General features: G+C 44.1%; 1 protein-coding gene across 2 annotated transcripts in view; it reads right to left on the bottom strand.

The window, feature by feature from the left end:
* uggt1 (UDP-glucose glycoprotein glucosyltransferase 1) overlaps positions 1-18077 on the bottom strand; it is a 142484-nt gene that overhangs the window by 33020 nt on the left and 91387 nt on the right. For both annotated transcript variants that reach the window (XM_078563597.1, XM_078563599.1), the window contains 6 exons: positions 14744-14829; positions 13479-13563; positions 12080-12165; positions 8315-8419; positions 5914-5998; positions 222-404 (listed from right to left, as the gene is read on the bottom strand). In XM_078563597.1, coding sequence (XP_078419723.1) covers positions 222-404; positions 5914-5998; positions 8315-8419; positions 12080-12165; positions 13479-13563; positions 14744-14829 — 630 coding nt within the window. The remainder of the gene's footprint in view (positions 1-221; positions 405-5913; positions 5999-8314; positions 8420-12079; positions 12166-13478; positions 13564-14743; positions 14830-18077) is intronic.

Genomic DNA, 18077 nt, shown 5'->3' with positions numbered 1-18077 from the left:
GAGTTATTCATCCAAATACATTATCACTGCTGGACAATGCATGTATAGGGGTCGTTGTCAGGATCTCAAATGTTTTTAAACTGTGAAGTTTCCGCCTGCCAGGAGTGAATAGGCCAACAGTACTCACTATTCTGGCTCACAAATTTCAGACACTATAGACGTCCATCAGCATGTTACATGTACAACTTGTAATATGAAATGGCACATCTTAAAAAATTTACCTGATCAGCGTCCACAAACAGGATCTTGTCAACAGCCAGTGGGAAAAGTACGTCCAGGAAGAGGATCTTGTAGCCCCAGATTATTCTTTGTTTTTCAGTCTGTTGATGTAGCCACCTCGGCCACTTGTACTGCACCAATTCATACTGAAAACCGTATTTCTTTGCCATGTGTGGGATAAATTCCTACCAGAACACAGAAATGGACATCAGTAGGTCTCAAAAAACGATAAAATTGTACCAATCATTAATTCAACACAAATACATCAGCACTTACACAAGATACTTTGTGAGGAAGATACACAAGATACTTATGAGAGGTGAAACAATCTTTGTAAATCCTTCATGCAGGGGTGTGCTGTAACAATTTATTTAAAATGCAGCCTGTGCTTTGGATTTAAAAAGTGACCAGACCTAGTATTTCTTATACCAAGTTGCCTTGGGAGGAGGGAAACTACAGCGCTAAATTGTTAAGAAATATTGCAGAATCAAATGCAATAAAAGCATTTTTTTGAACAGCAAGTGTTGAAAAACTCAGCAGGCCTGGCAGCCTCTGTGGAGAGAGAAACAGAGTTAATGCTTCGAGTTCAAAATGACTTCTTTGGAACTGAAGGTTCCAGGAACCATGGACCATTCTTCGGAACAGTCCCGAAGAAGGGTCATATTGGTCTCTAAGCGTTAACTCTGTGCGCGGAATTTTCCATACCCATACCCATGTCAGGTGTGATCGGTGGCGTGGGCAGACAATATGGCACGATCGGTTTCATGACGGTGTGAAACCAATTCGCAATCGTTTGTTCAGCCCACCGATGGCGGGCTGCGTTTCCTGCCATCAGACTTTGGAAAACTCATTGTCATACATAAACATATTACCAGGCCAGCCCGCTGGAATCGCACCCCCCCCCCCCGCCCTCTGCTGGGTTGTCCATCCACGTCGGCGGGAAAGCACACCGACATATTTCACAATAGCACATAAGCGACATGCATTTGGCGGCCTGCACTTTGAGGGGAACTCAGAGGTGAGTACACAGTAACGTTGTGCAGCGCTTGCCAGGATCACCTGTTAGACTTTAAGTTTCCAGGGGTGCTAGGGAGTCGGAGTTAAGGGCAGCCCTGCCTTTGAGGCGACTTGTGGAAGGGGTGAGGGCAAAGGCCTGTGTTGAATATGGCACACAAGCATTTGGGGTGGTGGGTAAGGTGGGTGAGGGAAGTGGCCACGCATTAGGGAAACCTGTATAAAGTGACCATTCCTCTGCAACTCAAACAGTTTGGGGTCGGGCCTCTAGCTTATCTGCCCACTCAAGATATCAAAGTGCCACCAAGTGCTCCAAAGCTTTTCACAACCACCATCCCCGACGTAGACTGCAAAGTCATGAGCATTTTAGAGGACTGCAGAACAGTTGGACGACTGCACACGTCGTACAATCTCCTTGCTAAAGCTGGCCATGGAGCAGTCACTGCTGGAGGCGCTCAGAGTCCCTTGCAATGTTCACCATCCTGTTTTTGACCAGTCTCCCCCATGGTTCAAGCTAACAGTGCAGCCTTGCAGTGCAGGTTAGGAGAATGCCTGCGTCTGAGCTGAGAGCACAGCATGCAGTCCAATGGGCAAAGCTGCTGCAAATCGGTCGGGTGGACTAGGGTGGAAGTGGTGGCGTTTCGGGCAGCCATGTAGCGTACTAATCTCTGGCTATCCAAGTAGCGGCCAGCACTCTCCAGGAATCGTTAAAGGGTCTGCACACTTAACCAGGGCAGGTTCTTAGTACACCCATGCTAATCATGCATCTCTCTCTTTCATCCTATAGGAGAAGTACATCAGGATCACGGAGCCTGCTGAACTAGCTGTATGCCTGATGGCCTACAGAGTGCGAAGATGACGGAGGAGACAGCAACTGAGACTCCTGGTTGCACAGAGGCAAGAGCAGCAACCTCAGGAAGAAGGGATGGCTGGGGCTCCCGCACACGCTGCTCAAGAGCCACAGCAAGCCTTCGCAGGCCGGCGCCTAGTGACACCCTGGGTCTATAGACTTCACCTTTCATTCCTGCAGATGACCGAGAAACAATGTTGCCGGAGACAGTGCATGTCTAGGGAACTGGTTGGTCACATCTGCCAGCTACTGCGGGATTTGGCACCACATGGACATGAAGGGCATCCAATGCCAGTGGTTGTGAAAGTGACTGCGGTGCTCAATTTCTATGCCTGTGGCTCCTTTCAGGGCTCCACAGGTGACCTCTGTGGGATCTCACAAGCCTCCACCCACAAATGCATCCATGAAGTCACGGGTGCTATCTTTACAAGGGCACACAACTTTGTGCATTTCACCTGGGACCAGGACGGCCAAGATGCAAGAGCGACTGGATTCGCCCAGATCTCGGATTTCCCACAGGTGCAGAGTGCCATCGACTACACTCATGTGGCGCGCAGATCTCCATTGCAACACACGGACTACATCAACCACAAGGGGTTCCATTCGCTAAATGTGTAGCTGGTGTGCAACCACAAGAAATGCATCCTGCAGTTGTGCGAACGGTTTCCAGGGACTGTGCACGATGCCTACACCCTCAGTTGGTCACAAATCTCTGGAGTATTCCAGGGTCCACAGAAACTGCAGGGATGGCTCCTTGGGGATAAGGGCTATCTGCAGAGGACGTGGCTGATGACACCCGTGCGGCGGCCTCAGATTGCAGCACAGCGACGGTATAATGAGGCTCATGCTGCAGCTCGCAATTTGGTGGAGCAGGCTATTGGATGCTGAAGATGCGGTTCAAGTGCCTGGACCAGTCTGGTGGAGCCCTGCAATATAGTCCACAGAGGGTGTCACACATAGTCTTCATCTGCTGCGCCCTTTATAACCTGGCACTGCAACGGGAGATGAGCTGGCTGAGGAGGAGGCGGAGAAGTTCTCCTCCGATGAGGAGGATGCCGATGGGGATGAGGGTGAGGTCGTCCTCAGAGGTGACAATGATGGGGATGAGGCCTTCACACTGACTAGACGAGGCAGGCATGTTCGGCTCTCATAGCTGCTAGATTTGTGGAGGATGATGACGACATGCAGTGAGATTACCCCATAGATCCTCACATTGCACCTGTGAACATTTGACTCCAGTCTGGCTTACGGCAGTGCGAATACTCTCTGTGATAATGCTCCTGTAATGAAGACGCAGTGGAGGCCCTAGTAGTTGTTTGGTTGCCAGAGGATGATGACAACATGCAGTGAGGACACTCCATAGATCGTCACATAGCCTCTGAGGATGTCTGACTCCTGTCTGGCTGAGGGCAGATCACTTGCGCTCTGTGATCAGGGTCATATCATAGAGATGCAGCCATGAAATTTTAGAAGCATCTGATCCTCTGTCTGCCTTCAGCACCTGAGTCCTTCAGGAGCACAGCAGTGGTCACAGATGTTGAAGAGATGGGGGCCAGCCGCACCTTAAAACTGCTGAGAGCACACCGAGAGAACGAGAGAACTCTGTGGCGCCTGCCCACTACATTCTGGCTGCAATGACAAGCACCGCCGAGGTGCAGGCATCAATAGTGTTTCCAGGGAGTGTGAGGCCGGACCATCACTTTCGTTCAAAGGCTGCAGTGAGTACAGGGATGGGGTCCTGGAGTGAGATACCTGCCTTTATCTTTTGCAGAAAGGTTTCACATCTGAGTGACAAGAACACTGCTCATTAGAACAAGAGGCCATAGGCAGGCAGGCATTCTTGGGAGTTTATTGACAACAGTGAACAGTATGTACAAGTGATCAACACCCATGCCCAGGCTGTGCAACTAATTCTCCTTAACTTTCCTAACCCAGCCGCTACATCTTAGTGCTCCCTGGACATCCACAGCAGAGGTGGAGGCAGCCTGCTGACTGTTACATCCTTGCCTGTGATGGCCTTGGTGGGCTTTATCTGGAGGGCTACGACTTGGAGGGCCCCGGCCTGCTTTCAGGGTCCTGCTGTGTGGCAGTGGCACCCTCCTTGGCCTGTGGAGCTGGAGCTGTAGAGGTCACGGGAAGAGTGCAGTCGGATGGGCCGGACACTCTTGGAGTCACCTAGATGGATGGGTCCAGATAGATGGGCCCCAAGTCTCAGCCCTCCAGAGGATACCCGCCAAGGTCATCACAGACAGAGCGTCGCAGTCAGCAGGCTGCCTCCACCTCCGCTGTGGATGCCTGGGGAGCATCAAGACGTAGCGGCAGGATTAGGAAAGTTAAGGAGAATTAGTTGCACAGCTTGGGCACGGGTGTTGATCCTCCTCTCTATGGGTGCCTGGGAGCCCCAGGCTGACTCCTTGAGGAGCAGGGGTAGCTGGAGTGAGATCGAGCTGCCCGGCACCCCTCTCACGTACACAATGTTGAAGGCCAACTATAGCATCAGCGATGGAGTTGGGCCCACGCAGCAGTGCAGGAGCAAAGTCCTGCACCAAGGACTCCATGACAGGATGAGGACATGAGCTCGAGAAGTTATGGGCCTGATGGAGATGTGAGGGTGTGTGAGAGTTAGTGGTGTTGTCCCTTGAGATGTGAGATCCCTGTGGATGTGTGATGGGTTTGTGAGTGTGAGAGTTGAGAGTGATGAGGCGGAACGGATGAGACCATTCATCGTCTTGCGGCACTGGGTGGCTGTCCCCTTTTGAAGGGCGTTGGTGCTGACCACCGCTGCCACCACCTCCCAAACTGGTTTAGTGCTGTTGCTGCCCATCCTGCAGCCAGAGCTGGGGTAGAGAACATCCCGGCGGGCCTATACTACATCCAAAAGGTGCTCGAGGGACACATTGCTGAACCTGGGGGCTGCAGGCTTCTTCAGTTTCAGGGCCATGCCTTCTGTGCAGCAGTGGTGGTCTGGAAGCACTGAGATGTGTGCTTGCGGCTGCACTTTAAATATGGCGCCCAGCGTGATGCAGCGGCGGGGTGGTGGCGGGTGGCGGCGAATGAGAGCCCGCTCGCCATGGAAATGGCATGTTTCCCGGGAGTGCATAAATAATTTGGCAGGTTTGGGATGATATAGTGTGAAAACCCGTTGTTTTACCTGCCCGCTACCACACTTAGTGCAAATCTGGGGAGATTCCGCCCTGTTTCCACAGATGCTACCAGACCTGCTGAGTTTTTCCAGCATGTTGTTTTTATTTCAAATTTCCAGCATCCGCAGTATTTTGCTTCAGTTGTTTTTGAACATCTATTGGCCAAATAATTTTTATGCTCAAGCTGAAAGGTATTAGGGCTGACAAAGGTAACCTTCCCATTTCAAGCATGAAGTGTCATCACAAAGCACTTGTGGGCTGAATAAAATCTCTAATTTAGTGTCAACACATCAGCTTTACCAAGAACATAAGTGCGACTAGTAACCATAGTCTGCCAGGAGAGAAGGTGAAGGGATATTCTAATATTGGATGTCTAACAACAGCATAGGAGCTAGACAGAGTGCAAAACATATCTAGGTACTCTCAAAATCAACTAAATACCTAGTACTGACAACTTGTACCCACAAATCTTATAAGGTAGTAGGAACAGAAATTAGTTATGTTTGTTAAATTTAGTACAGATTCCTAAAGATCAGGGAGTGGTAATCACAGCTCCATTATTTAAAAAGGGTGGGTATTGGAGGAAGGGATAAAACTTGACCACTCAGTTCCTACACACATACTCAAATGGATCATATTTTCTTCCCTGCCAACCATGCTAGAATTTGATTAATTTCTTCTACAAACCTTGAATGTGGGTGAGAGGTAGTTCTTAAGGAACCAGAATTTTACAGGTGTTTCAGTATGTTTCAGTACTGACAGCATCATTATTCTGCAGGGCAGAGAGAAGACAGAGTTTATCATACATGTCTAAGGAGGAACTGTCTACCAAAAAATGCAAGTGTCAGATACAGAACTCATTACTACCAAATGGTTCTAAATGAAGCCGAAGTACAAACCATAAATCACACAATAAATATGGATATGTGAGAGACATCAAATATTTCAAATTTCGACAACTTCAATTTGATACTGATGAAATTTATTGACAAATTGCCAGCTGCTATTCCCTCACTTCCCTGGCATTTTGACATATTTAAATTTATAACATTCCAATCAATATGTCCTTATGCTGAGGCATCTGTGTACACCAGTATGTCTTACTGGATTACATTGACAAATTAGGGAATTATTCACCCTTTTCCTCAGAATCTTCAAATTCCAATAACTATAGAGCTGAGTTAAAAAAAAAACCAAACAAGCAGATCGTGCTGTGATCCCTAATCAAATTCCAAAATACACTTATCCATTAGCAGAAACTTGTTAGTGCCAGAACCCAGGTATGTATGTGGCTCTTAATAACCCCTTCATAAAGACAGATCTTGCTTTGTATGTTTACAACCTATTTTGATCCTCTTATCTAAGATAATGAAATGTAAGTCTTAAACAAATTTCAACCTTAAGGTGCACTGTTACTTGGGCTGGAATCAAAACCACAGAAAAGAAAGCTGGGGCATTTTTATTCAACCTACCATGGTAAGTTAGCAGAGCAGAGCAGTTTGTTGCAACACACTGGAACTACAAATTCATTATTTTAAATATGGAGAAAATGCTATTCACCCTCAAATGTTCCTTTTATGCACAGCTGAAGTGCCAGTCAATTAGGCAGGAGGGTATCCTTTGCCTATATACTGAAAGCATTAAGCTATTCTGTGGTGTAATTCCACAAGCACCAACAGCCCCCAGCTGTTCTTTACCGAAGAGTCTATTCTTCAGGTATGAGGCTGGTACATAAATGCAGACTGCAAATGTCAGAAGGCCGCTTGACAATAGGAGTAGATTGGAAGTTAAAACTAAACCAAATCCTGACCTCACATCCACGGTTTCTAGCAAAGGCTGCTGCAAAGTGATCAACATCAGGGGCTGAATAATACAGGGAGTGGGGCAGACATCGCGCACCCTACCATCCCAGAAACCACGTCGGTGTGAAGCCGACAAACTCCTCGCTGCGCAGCCCCGCAGCAAGGACTAAGTGGGTCATCTGCCCCTCATTGGGGCAGAAGTCCCGCCCTCTGGAGCTGCCAGCCAATCCAATTGGCAAGCAGCTCCATCAGTCCCAGCTGCCAGAACTGCAGGTGAGGAGTGGAGCCCAAGGCCTAGAATCCCCGGAGCAGGTAAGTCCGGGTCTTGTGCTGTGAGGGTTTGGGTGCGTTAGGGACAGGGGCAGTTGGGCGGAAAGGGTGGATTTAAGAGAGGGAGCGGGTTGTAAGGAAGGGGGGAGGGTACAGTCTACGGAGTGAGGGGGGCCGGCCTCACAATCGGCAAAGGGCAACCCCCGAAGACCGATCCCACCCTCCTTCCTTCCTGCCCTTTAACCATTTTAGTTTAAAAATCAGGCTTCCTGCTCCCGCCGTGCTGCACATACCAAACGTATTATGGCATGGGCAGCATATTATTCAGATCAATAGGCTTGATAGCAAGCCTAACTGACCCTTAAATCGTCATTTAAATATGGCGGACGAGCTGCTGATTTCGGTGCCTGCCCACCCCCTGTAATATGGGGGTGAGCTCGGGAGTGGGTGGGAAGGTGGTGGGATGGGCACCCATGCCATTTTACATGCTCCCACCACGGCAAACATGCGCATCAGGGCCATGTAATATTCCGCCCCAGGGATCTTAACAGAAGCAAATTATGACAACTTCACTATACCCAGGCTGCAATCAGCTAATGTAACAACGATCAGGTGCCAATCCTGATCCCAATGGGCCAGAACAATACCACGCACCGTTCGTGGCCAGTGAACCATCCAGGCAGCCTTAATGCTTTCCTTTGTATGCATACTATTGATTCTTCAGTAAATTGAGATGCCTAATACAGCTAAACCCAAAGATCACGTGGCTCCTGAAACTTAATTTGCAGGGCCACACCAATCCAAACTTTCAAAGTTGTACTTTAGACACTGCCAGCTTTTCTTTCTGCAATCCTGTCTCTACACAAATGAACTTTGTAAAGCCATTTTCCTCATACACTTGAAAAACATTCTAGTGATATCGATCCAAATTCTGTTCTGAAATCTGAGGATACATAAAATTCCTGGAAGCCAAAAATGAAACTACTAAGAAGTGATCAGAGAGATATTCAACTGACCTCAAGAACCTCTCATAAAGATGACCTGATGCAACTGAAAAGATATTAATGACATCTTCCTTATCCAATTTCAGTTCTTCAGGTTTTGGTCCTCCAGTGAAGCCTCTGTGAAAAAAAACAATTACCAACTATGTTCAATTTCTTTAAAAAACTGCCAAGACTGGGGAGTGGTGCTGGCATTGGCATAGTAGATTAGAGATACTGGCTTTTTACCTCTGGACTTTGGTCTTAAATCCATGGGATTAAAAAGAATCTGTTCTGCTTGCTGTTGCTTAGAAATGTTAAGGACCTGTAGCGCAAAACTGTCCCAAATGTAGCACTCCGAGGGCATTGTTTGTTAAATGGGGAAAATGTAACACTGCTTTTTAAAGGGGACTTTGGGGTGAAGTATATTCTTGGGGAAAGAGTAACAGGAAATTCACTTAGCACTCATAACAGACCTGGGAATGCTTGATGCCAATACTAGGTCATAGAATGGGAAAATATCAGAGCAGCAGATGTAGAGAAATGTTAGAGGTGTCAATGTCTCATTAATTACATTGTTAAGATTTAATGGCAATCACATTGTTAAGGTTTAATCACAGAATCTTTACAGTGCAGAAGGAGGCTATTTGGCCCATCAAGTCTGCACTGGCTCTCTGAAAGAGCATTCCACCTAGTCCCACTCCCCTGCCTTATCCCTGTAACCTTACACATTCTTTCTTTTCAGATGGCAATCCAATTTCCTTTTGAATACCTCAATCGAGCCTGCCTCTACCACCCTCTCAGGAAGTTTGTTCCAGGTTCCAATCACCCTCTAGGTGAAAACATTTATCCTCAACTCAAAATTTTCCTTAATGGCAATTACGTTGATAAACAGGTGATGGGTATTTGTACACCTACAAACAGGGATGCCTGTGACACTGGTGTGTTAGTGTTGACTGTGAACTAAGTAAATAAGCTCTCTCCAGCAAAGAAAGCTGCTGTGTCTTAGTTTTAATGTACCAACTAGCGTGGATCCAGTTAACAAGAGGTACAAATAGTATAACTCCTTTGAGATTGGAAACAAATAGAGGGGCAGATTTACATTGCATTCAATGGCATACCTCTACTTTTAGTGAGTTTGATGTTGACAGCAATACCTGAAAGAGACATTTATTCCATTTCCCCATATTAATGTCCCTTAATAAACAACAAAAATCACCAAAATAAAAATTTATACAGGAAAAGCCATTCAACCTTACAATCCCTTCATCATCCAAATAATTTTTCTTAAACAGATTAATCTCTTTCCCATCCGAAACCTGCATTCTCTACATCATGCTGAACCGGGAATGTATCAAAGCTACACAGAATTCAGAATTTGCCACAATAGCCACTCATCTATTTCATGACTTAACAGCATTAAGAAATTGTTCTTTAAGTAACATTTATCTCTACCTCATACATTCTTCCATTTCTTTATAATCTCTACAGTCCATCAAGACCAACACCAGCAATGCACATAGCCTAAACTGGTAATTGAAAGCAGGTTGCAATAAAATTCAACGAAGTTTTTTAAAAGTAATTTCAATTTCCCAACAGCAAGTGCCATGGCAAACTGTTATGATCCCAGCTGGCACTCCCTCTGGACAAGCCTGATCCCAGGGCGGAACGCAGCTCAATAGATCCTAACTTTTACTTCTGTTTGTTTAGATACGTGGAGAGGGGCTAATGAACAGTCACCTAATGAACTTTTAACAAAAGCGTAAAACATTTATTAAACAAGAAAAGACGAACTATATTACAATGTACCTTCACCCACAGCAATACCTTTACAGATATATACAGATCTGTAATGATAACACAAGTTACAAAGCTATCTTATACGCTAAAGTTCACAGTAAGTGCACAATCCATTATTGGCAACCTGTAGTCAGGCACACCACTCGGAAACCAAATGACAGATGCCCCTGAACCAGGTGCTATGGATCTCTCCTCAACATCATCCCCACTGATGCTTGTCACAGCATGAGCCAACCGGTCTCACTATACCTCATTTTTCACGTGAGGGTTTCCAATCTCCACTTTCCAAGAACTCGCTTTGAAATCTTCTCCCTAACTGAGGGTTTCTCTCAGACACCTTCCACAAGGGTTCACCTCCAGGCTTTTGAACTCTCCTTCCCATGTTCCTCGCCCCTGGGTCACCACATGCATTGAAGCTTGTCTTCCACACACACACTCTCTCTCTCACTGGCTCAGCCGTCAACTCTTTTGTATGCCCATTGCAAAGAATTACAGACCTTCAGCCATCTCTCTGGACCTTCTGGCCTCTTGCAAGCTGTTCTTGCTTTAAATCTGCTTTCTGCAGCTTTTGTCTCTTGAAATTTGAAGCTTGGAGCCTTTCTCTCTCCAGGGGCAGAATTTTACAATGATCGGGCGGGCACGCACCTGACCTGATCGGACACAAAATCATGCGAGATGACATTGGGCAAGCGTCCCAATGTCATCCCGCACTCAGGTAATATTTCGGTCGGTAGACACATGCAAAAGTCTGAATCGTGCCCGCCGACAATTATAGACCAGTTAAGGTTATTAAAAGTGCAATTGTCTCCGATTTTTCGTGGTCCATACAACCTTACAGTTGGCGGACAGGCGAATCGGCCTGGTGGACTTTGCATTTTTCATGAAACCTCATCCAAGGGCAGGATGAGCTTTCCATAAATAAATGAAAGAAAAATAAAAATTTATGGACAGCATTTTTATCATGTATATGTTCAGGTGGCTGATTGTGATGCTTGGACATTTTTTTCCTGATTTTAAAAACTTTATTTAATGTTTTTCAGGTCTTCAGCTTCCTGAGACAGCTCTCTGCCTTCAAGGAGCTTTCTGTCAGCGCTCACCTGCGCCCGTGCTGACGTCAGCACCTGCCCTCCTCACGCCCCCACCCCGGCAGCACTGAGCTTCTCAGCACACACTTCATGCTGGCTGGCTGTTAATTGGCCAGTCAGCATGAAATCGCGGTCGGGAGCCGATTGTGGTTGGCTGTCCATTCCCCAGACGATCCCGGACCCGCCAATCGCACCTGCCCGCCGACCTAAAAAAAATGCCCCAGGTTCCTGTCCTTCATTTGGCTAGAAGGTCTGCTTGGGACTTTCTCATGTTCCACTCCCCTAGCTATCTGTCCTCTTTGCTCCAGTCACTCCTGGCAGCTACTTTCAAAACCAACTGAACTCAAACAGCTTCCCAAATCAAAACTATTGTTTCTAGTTTCTTCTACGTGTGTCTGTGGGAGAGACCTGCCTCTCAAGACCCCTGTTGCTAGGCAACAGCCCAGTTTCTCTACTCTTGCTTGCTTAACTTAGCTGCAACAGTTGTAAAACTCTCATTAGAAATGCAGGCATCTTTTAAAGTGAGTCTAAAACTCAATTTTACCTTTCTTAACAGACAAATACAGAAATGCAAATTAAACTTAAACTTTAAAGCTAAAACTCATTCCTAACCCCCACAAATACAACTTACTTAAACTATTTCTATTTCCTAACAAAACTTACTTAGAAGCTAAACTTTAAATACAGTATTTACTCATTACCACCTGTGCTTTATGCATGTGTTCCTATGTGTACATGTAAAGAAACGGAAGCAGTGCATGTGTAAACGAGGGGACAAGAGATGGCGGAAGTGTGGACAGAATTGCTGCACTTTGCGCTTTTCCAGTTAGCAACTTTTGTATACACAATTTTAAATTCTTTACACCATGCTTTTCATGTTAATAATATCGCTACAGATTCAAAAGGGTTAATTTACCTCTTAATGGATTCCCAGAAGCCTTCGTTTTCAGCATTTCCATCACTGAGGAGTTCTTCATTCATTTTGTCAGGTTTCTTTTGAACCTGCAGAACAGGAGGAAAAACACTTGATATTCTCTAGTCCTCATTTTAATACATTTTGGATAAAGCATAGTTTCTATGTATTGAAGAACTAATTACCTTAATAGAGCAAAGGATGTAACTTAGTGCAAAATAGTCCTGCATTACAACAGTGACTTCAACAGGAAAGCACTTCAAGATGTCCAATGGTCATGAAAAGTACTACATAAGTTCATGGCTCTTTCTTTCTTTGTAATAGTAGGCTATGGAACTCAGCACTGCAATAAATACCAAGTAATCATGGGTTCTGATTTAAGAAATACCTAAAATGATGATTGTTGTGGCTTAATTGTTAATTACGGATTTTTTAGTTTTGAAACTAACTCTAATATTTCTACAAATGTTCAAAGGGCACCCAATAACAAAGTGCATTGGGTTACATTCCATACCACAATGATCATTTAAGCCTATGATTCCTCATGCAGCATCTTCCCAAGTTCAACTAGAACTTCCCTTTCTGGAACAAGGGAGAGCCAAAGATAAAACAGCTAGTGAATAAGATGCACTTTGTTAATGCATCTCTTGGCATTGATCAGAAATTGGTCAGCTGTCTAACCAGTCATCCTCAGTGTGGCCTTCAAGTTAAAATAATTTTATGTGCAATATGTAAATGGGGAGAGGGAGCCTAGAAAACCAACATACTTGGACTGATATGCAGTGAGCTTTCCTTTGTCCTCAATTCATAATTTATACCTAGATGTTCATTTACTTCCTCAGAGTAAGCTTGCTCAGATGACACGTGATCTTCAGTCAAGTCTCTAATGTCACAGTCTACATGTCTATGTGATTATAGATTCAAATTCTGGGAACTGCAAGTTCACACCCTTGGAGAAATGCCAACTCCAGTCTCTAATTCAATGTCATATTTAAACAATCCTTGATACAGGATTCTTCCAATGAGCAATGCACTCATCAATTTCATTGGACTTAATGTAGGATAGAGGATCCCCTAGTGGCATATCAACAACACTGCTCATCAATGGGATCGGTCTGTTCAGAGATCAATTATCAGCCATTTCTTTTCCATCTTCCAAGATTTTGTGTTTCTTTTCCTATGTTCTAGTGTGCATTGTTAACCCACCCTTTCCAGGTTTGAATAGGCCTCTGTATATACTTTTTTTTATTTTGTTACCTTGTATATTCCAATTCGACTCTTGTTCCCTTACTATACAGCACATGGTACAAACATGTAGAAACATTGTTAACAGGGTTACTTAAAAGAGTAAACCAAGACAAGAAGATACAAACTTCACATTTAAATACTGCAGCATACATACCTTCACTTTAATAATTTTGCTCTTGAAGCTATTAAGAACCACAGTCACTTCATCAGTGCCAGCTGGAGAGTCTGTTCCATCGTGGCTGAATGATAGAGATGAAAATTGTACATTTTAAAAGGAAGAAGGATAACAAAACATTTTAAGATTGTTGACAATTACAATTTTTACCAGAGTACAAGAGATCATTATATAATACATGGTCCTCAGTAATGCAATAACACAGGATTCTAAACATCTCACATGCCTATCATCATCTGGCCTCCTTGTTTAAATGCAGCTTCCTAATGGGTAAACTAAATAACAATAACAGGTAGAATGGTAACTGGTGGCTGAGCAAGCTCATTCTATGATTAGCTAAGCAAGCAAATTTATTCAGTAAGCAGTTGAGCCACACAAGACAAGTTCTATTTCCTAGTCAGTGCAAACTGTTCCCTGGTGGCTGGTAGCAGTTACACTGGTGTCAGCACTAGCCTGATGGGTGGGGACAGGGGAGTAAAAACATTGTTACTTCTTTCTCCCAATAGTGACCTGACACCTGTTTCTCAAAGTTTACTGGGGAATGGCATAGTTTTGCTCTTTTCTACTGCTCCCGTGAATAAAAAGCCTGCTCGCATGGTCGAGACTTGCACATGAATAATGACTATTGTAATAAAGGGGCATCATCACCCATGGAACCACAGCTCAGCAAGGAGAGAAGTCAGTCAAGGGAGATGTGATGAGGAAAGGGTAAAATTGACAAAATGATAAAAGGCACAAAGACATTATCAACTGCACTTGTAAGAAAGGTACTCGTATCTCTTCCAAACCTCTCAAAATACTGCATACATAATTCCTTTGAGATGCAATGACCAATTTGTAGATTTGGATATAACTCTTTAATGCATTAAAATCTGAGTCTGGATTTATCATAAAAAACATTCTAAAATATGACTGCATTGTGTTTTAAAACAGAGTACAGATTAGAGTTTTGAGACTAAGCACAATGGCATTGATTTCAAATGATCTGACTGTACTGTTCAGCACAGTCATTTTAAAACAGGTCCTTAAAAAATTAGTTCACTGCATGCAAAAACGTGTGCATCTATTTTACCTGTAAGATGAAGCAAGTGCCAGAGAGGGTTGATGCTGACTGCTTTCTTCAGCTAGGCTGTTAAAGTTAACATTATAAACACAAAAAAATCAGAAGCTCCTGTCTTATTGAATAGCTGATGTTAAGCAGTCTTTCAGAGTAGCTTGCAGTCAATACTGCTCTGGTTACATACCTGTAAATCTTATAAATATCTTCTGATCTTCCCTTCCTTAGTCTGAGCACCCAAGCACCAGGATTGGCTTTTAACTGGAAATAGCCCTGTTAAGAAAACCAACATCTATATTTAGTTTCAGTGCAGACACTTTGGTTTACATGACACACTGCCAAATTTAACTGCAAATCTTTCAGGTAAAAAGCAAATTCAACTCCCACCAATTAAGCTCCCTAGAATTGCCTGTGGACTTTAAATACAAGGTAGAAGAGTTGAGAGTGTAAGTGCAACGAAACAATGGGCTCCAGGATTTTGGAAATGAAAAGTGAAAGATGGGAAGAGTTAAGGAATTGGAATGGGTTTTTTTTGAGCAGGGGGCAACTAACAATAGTTTTGAGTGATGTAGGAATTCAACAAGAGAACAAAAGGGCCATGACATCTGGCCTGTTTTATGCATCACGTAGGACCGGGACAGGGAGGGAGTGGCCCTGTGTTGCAAGGAAGTAGGGTTCAAGCAGGATCTCAAACTACACAATTGTTAGACCTGTAGGAAAGTGAGAGAAGGTGGAATAGTTGAAGCTGCTGTGCCAGGAGAAAGCGGAAGCAAACCTGGAGCACTGGCAGATTCAGGAATAAAGCACTGCAGAGGATAATGCAGGTTTCATGAGGAACCAGGCGTAAATGGAGTTGCAGGCTTACTTACTGCCTTGATTGCTAGGATCGTACGATAATCCACTCAACTCAATTCGAGAACAGAGCAAGGCCAACAAGGAACATAAAAGAGCATACGGCAGCACCAAGAGAAAGAACAGAATGAGACCAGCAGGCAACATAAAGGAGTGGTGGTGGTGGCAGTGAGAGCGAGAACAGGCCAAGACCAGTGGGGAGCATAAAAGTGTGGCAGATATACAGGTTTAGAGCCGACTGACCACATTTGAAAAATATCTTAGTGTGACATCAGAGAGAAGTAGAAGTGGTTGGTCGTGAGTACTTTTCCTCTGCTCTCTTTAAACTTTAAGATCAGAAGCTAAAAATTTCAATCAGGGTGACTATTACAGAATGTGTATGAATAAGAGTATAAGAGGAGTGCAGGTCTATACGCATTAATTTTGCTGGGCACTAGGTTTATCTGGTATGGGGGAAGATGTAAATATTGTATTAAGCTTATTGTTTAACTGGTTAAAGTACTTAATTAATTAGGATTAATTGTTGAGTGACATTTCTAAACTTACAACCTAAGTAATTAAATAAAACAAAGATGGCAGGACAGGTAATGTGTTGTAGCTGTAGCATGTGGGTTCTGGCAGATACCTTTGAGATCCACAGCAATCACATCTGCACTAAGGGTCTACAGCTCAAGAAACCTCAGGTCAGAGTTGATGAGCTGGAATCCAAACTTTGGACAGTACGATGCCTCAGGGAAGGGAAAGTTCCCTCAACACTTTGTTCTAGGAGGCAGTCACAACCATTAGGTCAGGTACTTGAGATTTGGTCTGTAGTCAGGGACAGGAGGGTGTGACTGCAAAGGAGGAGGTATGGGGATCTGTAAAGTAACAACGAAAGAGCCTCAGTCCTTGCCTTAGTCCAACAGATTTGAGGCTCTTGCAGCTTATATGAATTAGAGCAGGGATTGCAGGAAGGATGAGCAAACTGATCACAATGTCGTGGTGCAGGGAGCCATTCAGCTTGGGGGAGTTAAAAGGAACGCAGCAGTAGTAGTATGGGGTAGTATAGTTAGAGACATAGACAATGTTTTCTGCAGCCGAGAGCGTGAGTCCTGAAGGCTGTGCTGCCTGCTGGTCCCAGGGTTAAGCACATCTCCTTGGGGCTGGAAAGGAACTTGGAGTGGGAGGGTAAGCATCCAGTTGTTGTGGTCCATGTGGGTATCAACAACATTGGTGCGACCAGGAAATGGATTCTGCTGAGAGAATATGAGCAAGTAGGAGCAAAATTAAAAAGCAGAACCATAAAGGTAATAATCTCTCGATTATTACCTGAGAATGAGCAAATTGCATAGGGTAAATAAGATCAGAGTTGAATGTGTGTTTCAAAGATTGGTACGGGAGAAATGGGTTTTAATTCATGGGGCACTGTCACCAGTACGGGGCAAAGAGGGAACTGTACTGTTGAGACAGTCCTCACCTGAGCCAAGCAAGGGCCAATGTCCTGGTGAATTGTAAAACTAGGTCTGTAGAGAGGGCTTTAAACTAAATAATGGGGCGGTCGGGGGGGGTGGATGGGGAGGGATGACATAAGGGGATACTTGGGAAGTTAAAGAGAGGACAAGACAATAATGCTGAGCAGCAATGCAGGTAATGATAACCTGTACAAACATTACAGTGCACCAGCATATAAGGTAAGGGTAGGGAAATATAGTAAAAAGACAGAATTAACAGCTCTTCATTTGAATATTCATAGCATTTGTAGCAAGGTGGATGAAATGATAGCACAAATAGAAATAAATGAGAATGAAATGATAACTATTAGAGAGATGTGGTTACAAGGTGACCAAGGCTGGGATCTGAATATTCAAGGTTAGTTGACATTTCAGAAGGAAGGAGGAGGAAGTCAGGTAGCTCTGTTAGTAAAGGATGAAATCAGTACAGTAATGATAAATGATATTGGTTCAGAAGATCAAGATATAGAATCGGTTTGGATGATGATAAGAAATAGCAAAGAAAGTAGGTTACTGGAGGGAGTCATTTATAGGCCCCTAAAAGTAGCTACACTGTAGGACTGATTATAAATCAAGAAATAACTGGGGGCTTGTAAGAAAGGTGCTGCAATAATCGTAGATTATTTTAATCTTCATATGGAGTGGATGAATCAAACTGACAAAGGTAGCCTGGGGCATGAGCTCATAGAGTGTATGTTTCTTAGACAGTTTCTTAGAACAATACATTCCGGAACCCATCAGGGAGCAGGCTATATTAGACTTGCTAATATGTAATGAGACAGGATTAATTAATGGCCTCATAGCAAAAGATCCTTGAAGTAAGAGTGATCACAACATGATGGAATTTCACATTCAGTTTGAGGGTGAGAAATGTGGGTCTAAAACTAGTGCTTTAAACTTAAATAAAGGACATTATAAGGGTCTGAAGACAGAGTTGGCCAAAGTGGATTTGAAAAATAGGTTAAAATGGAAGACGGTAGAGAAGAGATAGCAGACATTTAAGGAGATAATTCATAACTCTCAACAAAGATTCATTCCATTGAGAAAAATTATGCGTAAAGGATGCACCATCTGTGGCTAACTAAGGATGTTAAGGATGGTGTCAAATTGAAAGAAGAGGCTTACAAGCTGTGAAGATTAGCGGTAGGCCAGACGATTAGGAAAATTTTAGAAACCAGT

Source organism: Cetorhinus maximus, chromosome 19, assembly GCF_964194155.1.
Source record: "Cetorhinus maximus chromosome 19, sCetMax3.hap1.1, whole genome shotgun sequence".
NCBI lineage: Eukaryota > Metazoa > Chordata > Chondrichthyes > Lamniformes > Cetorhinidae > Cetorhinus > Cetorhinus maximus.
Note: the sequence above shows the minus strand (reverse complement) of the source record. Positions and strands in the feature narration are given on the sequence as shown.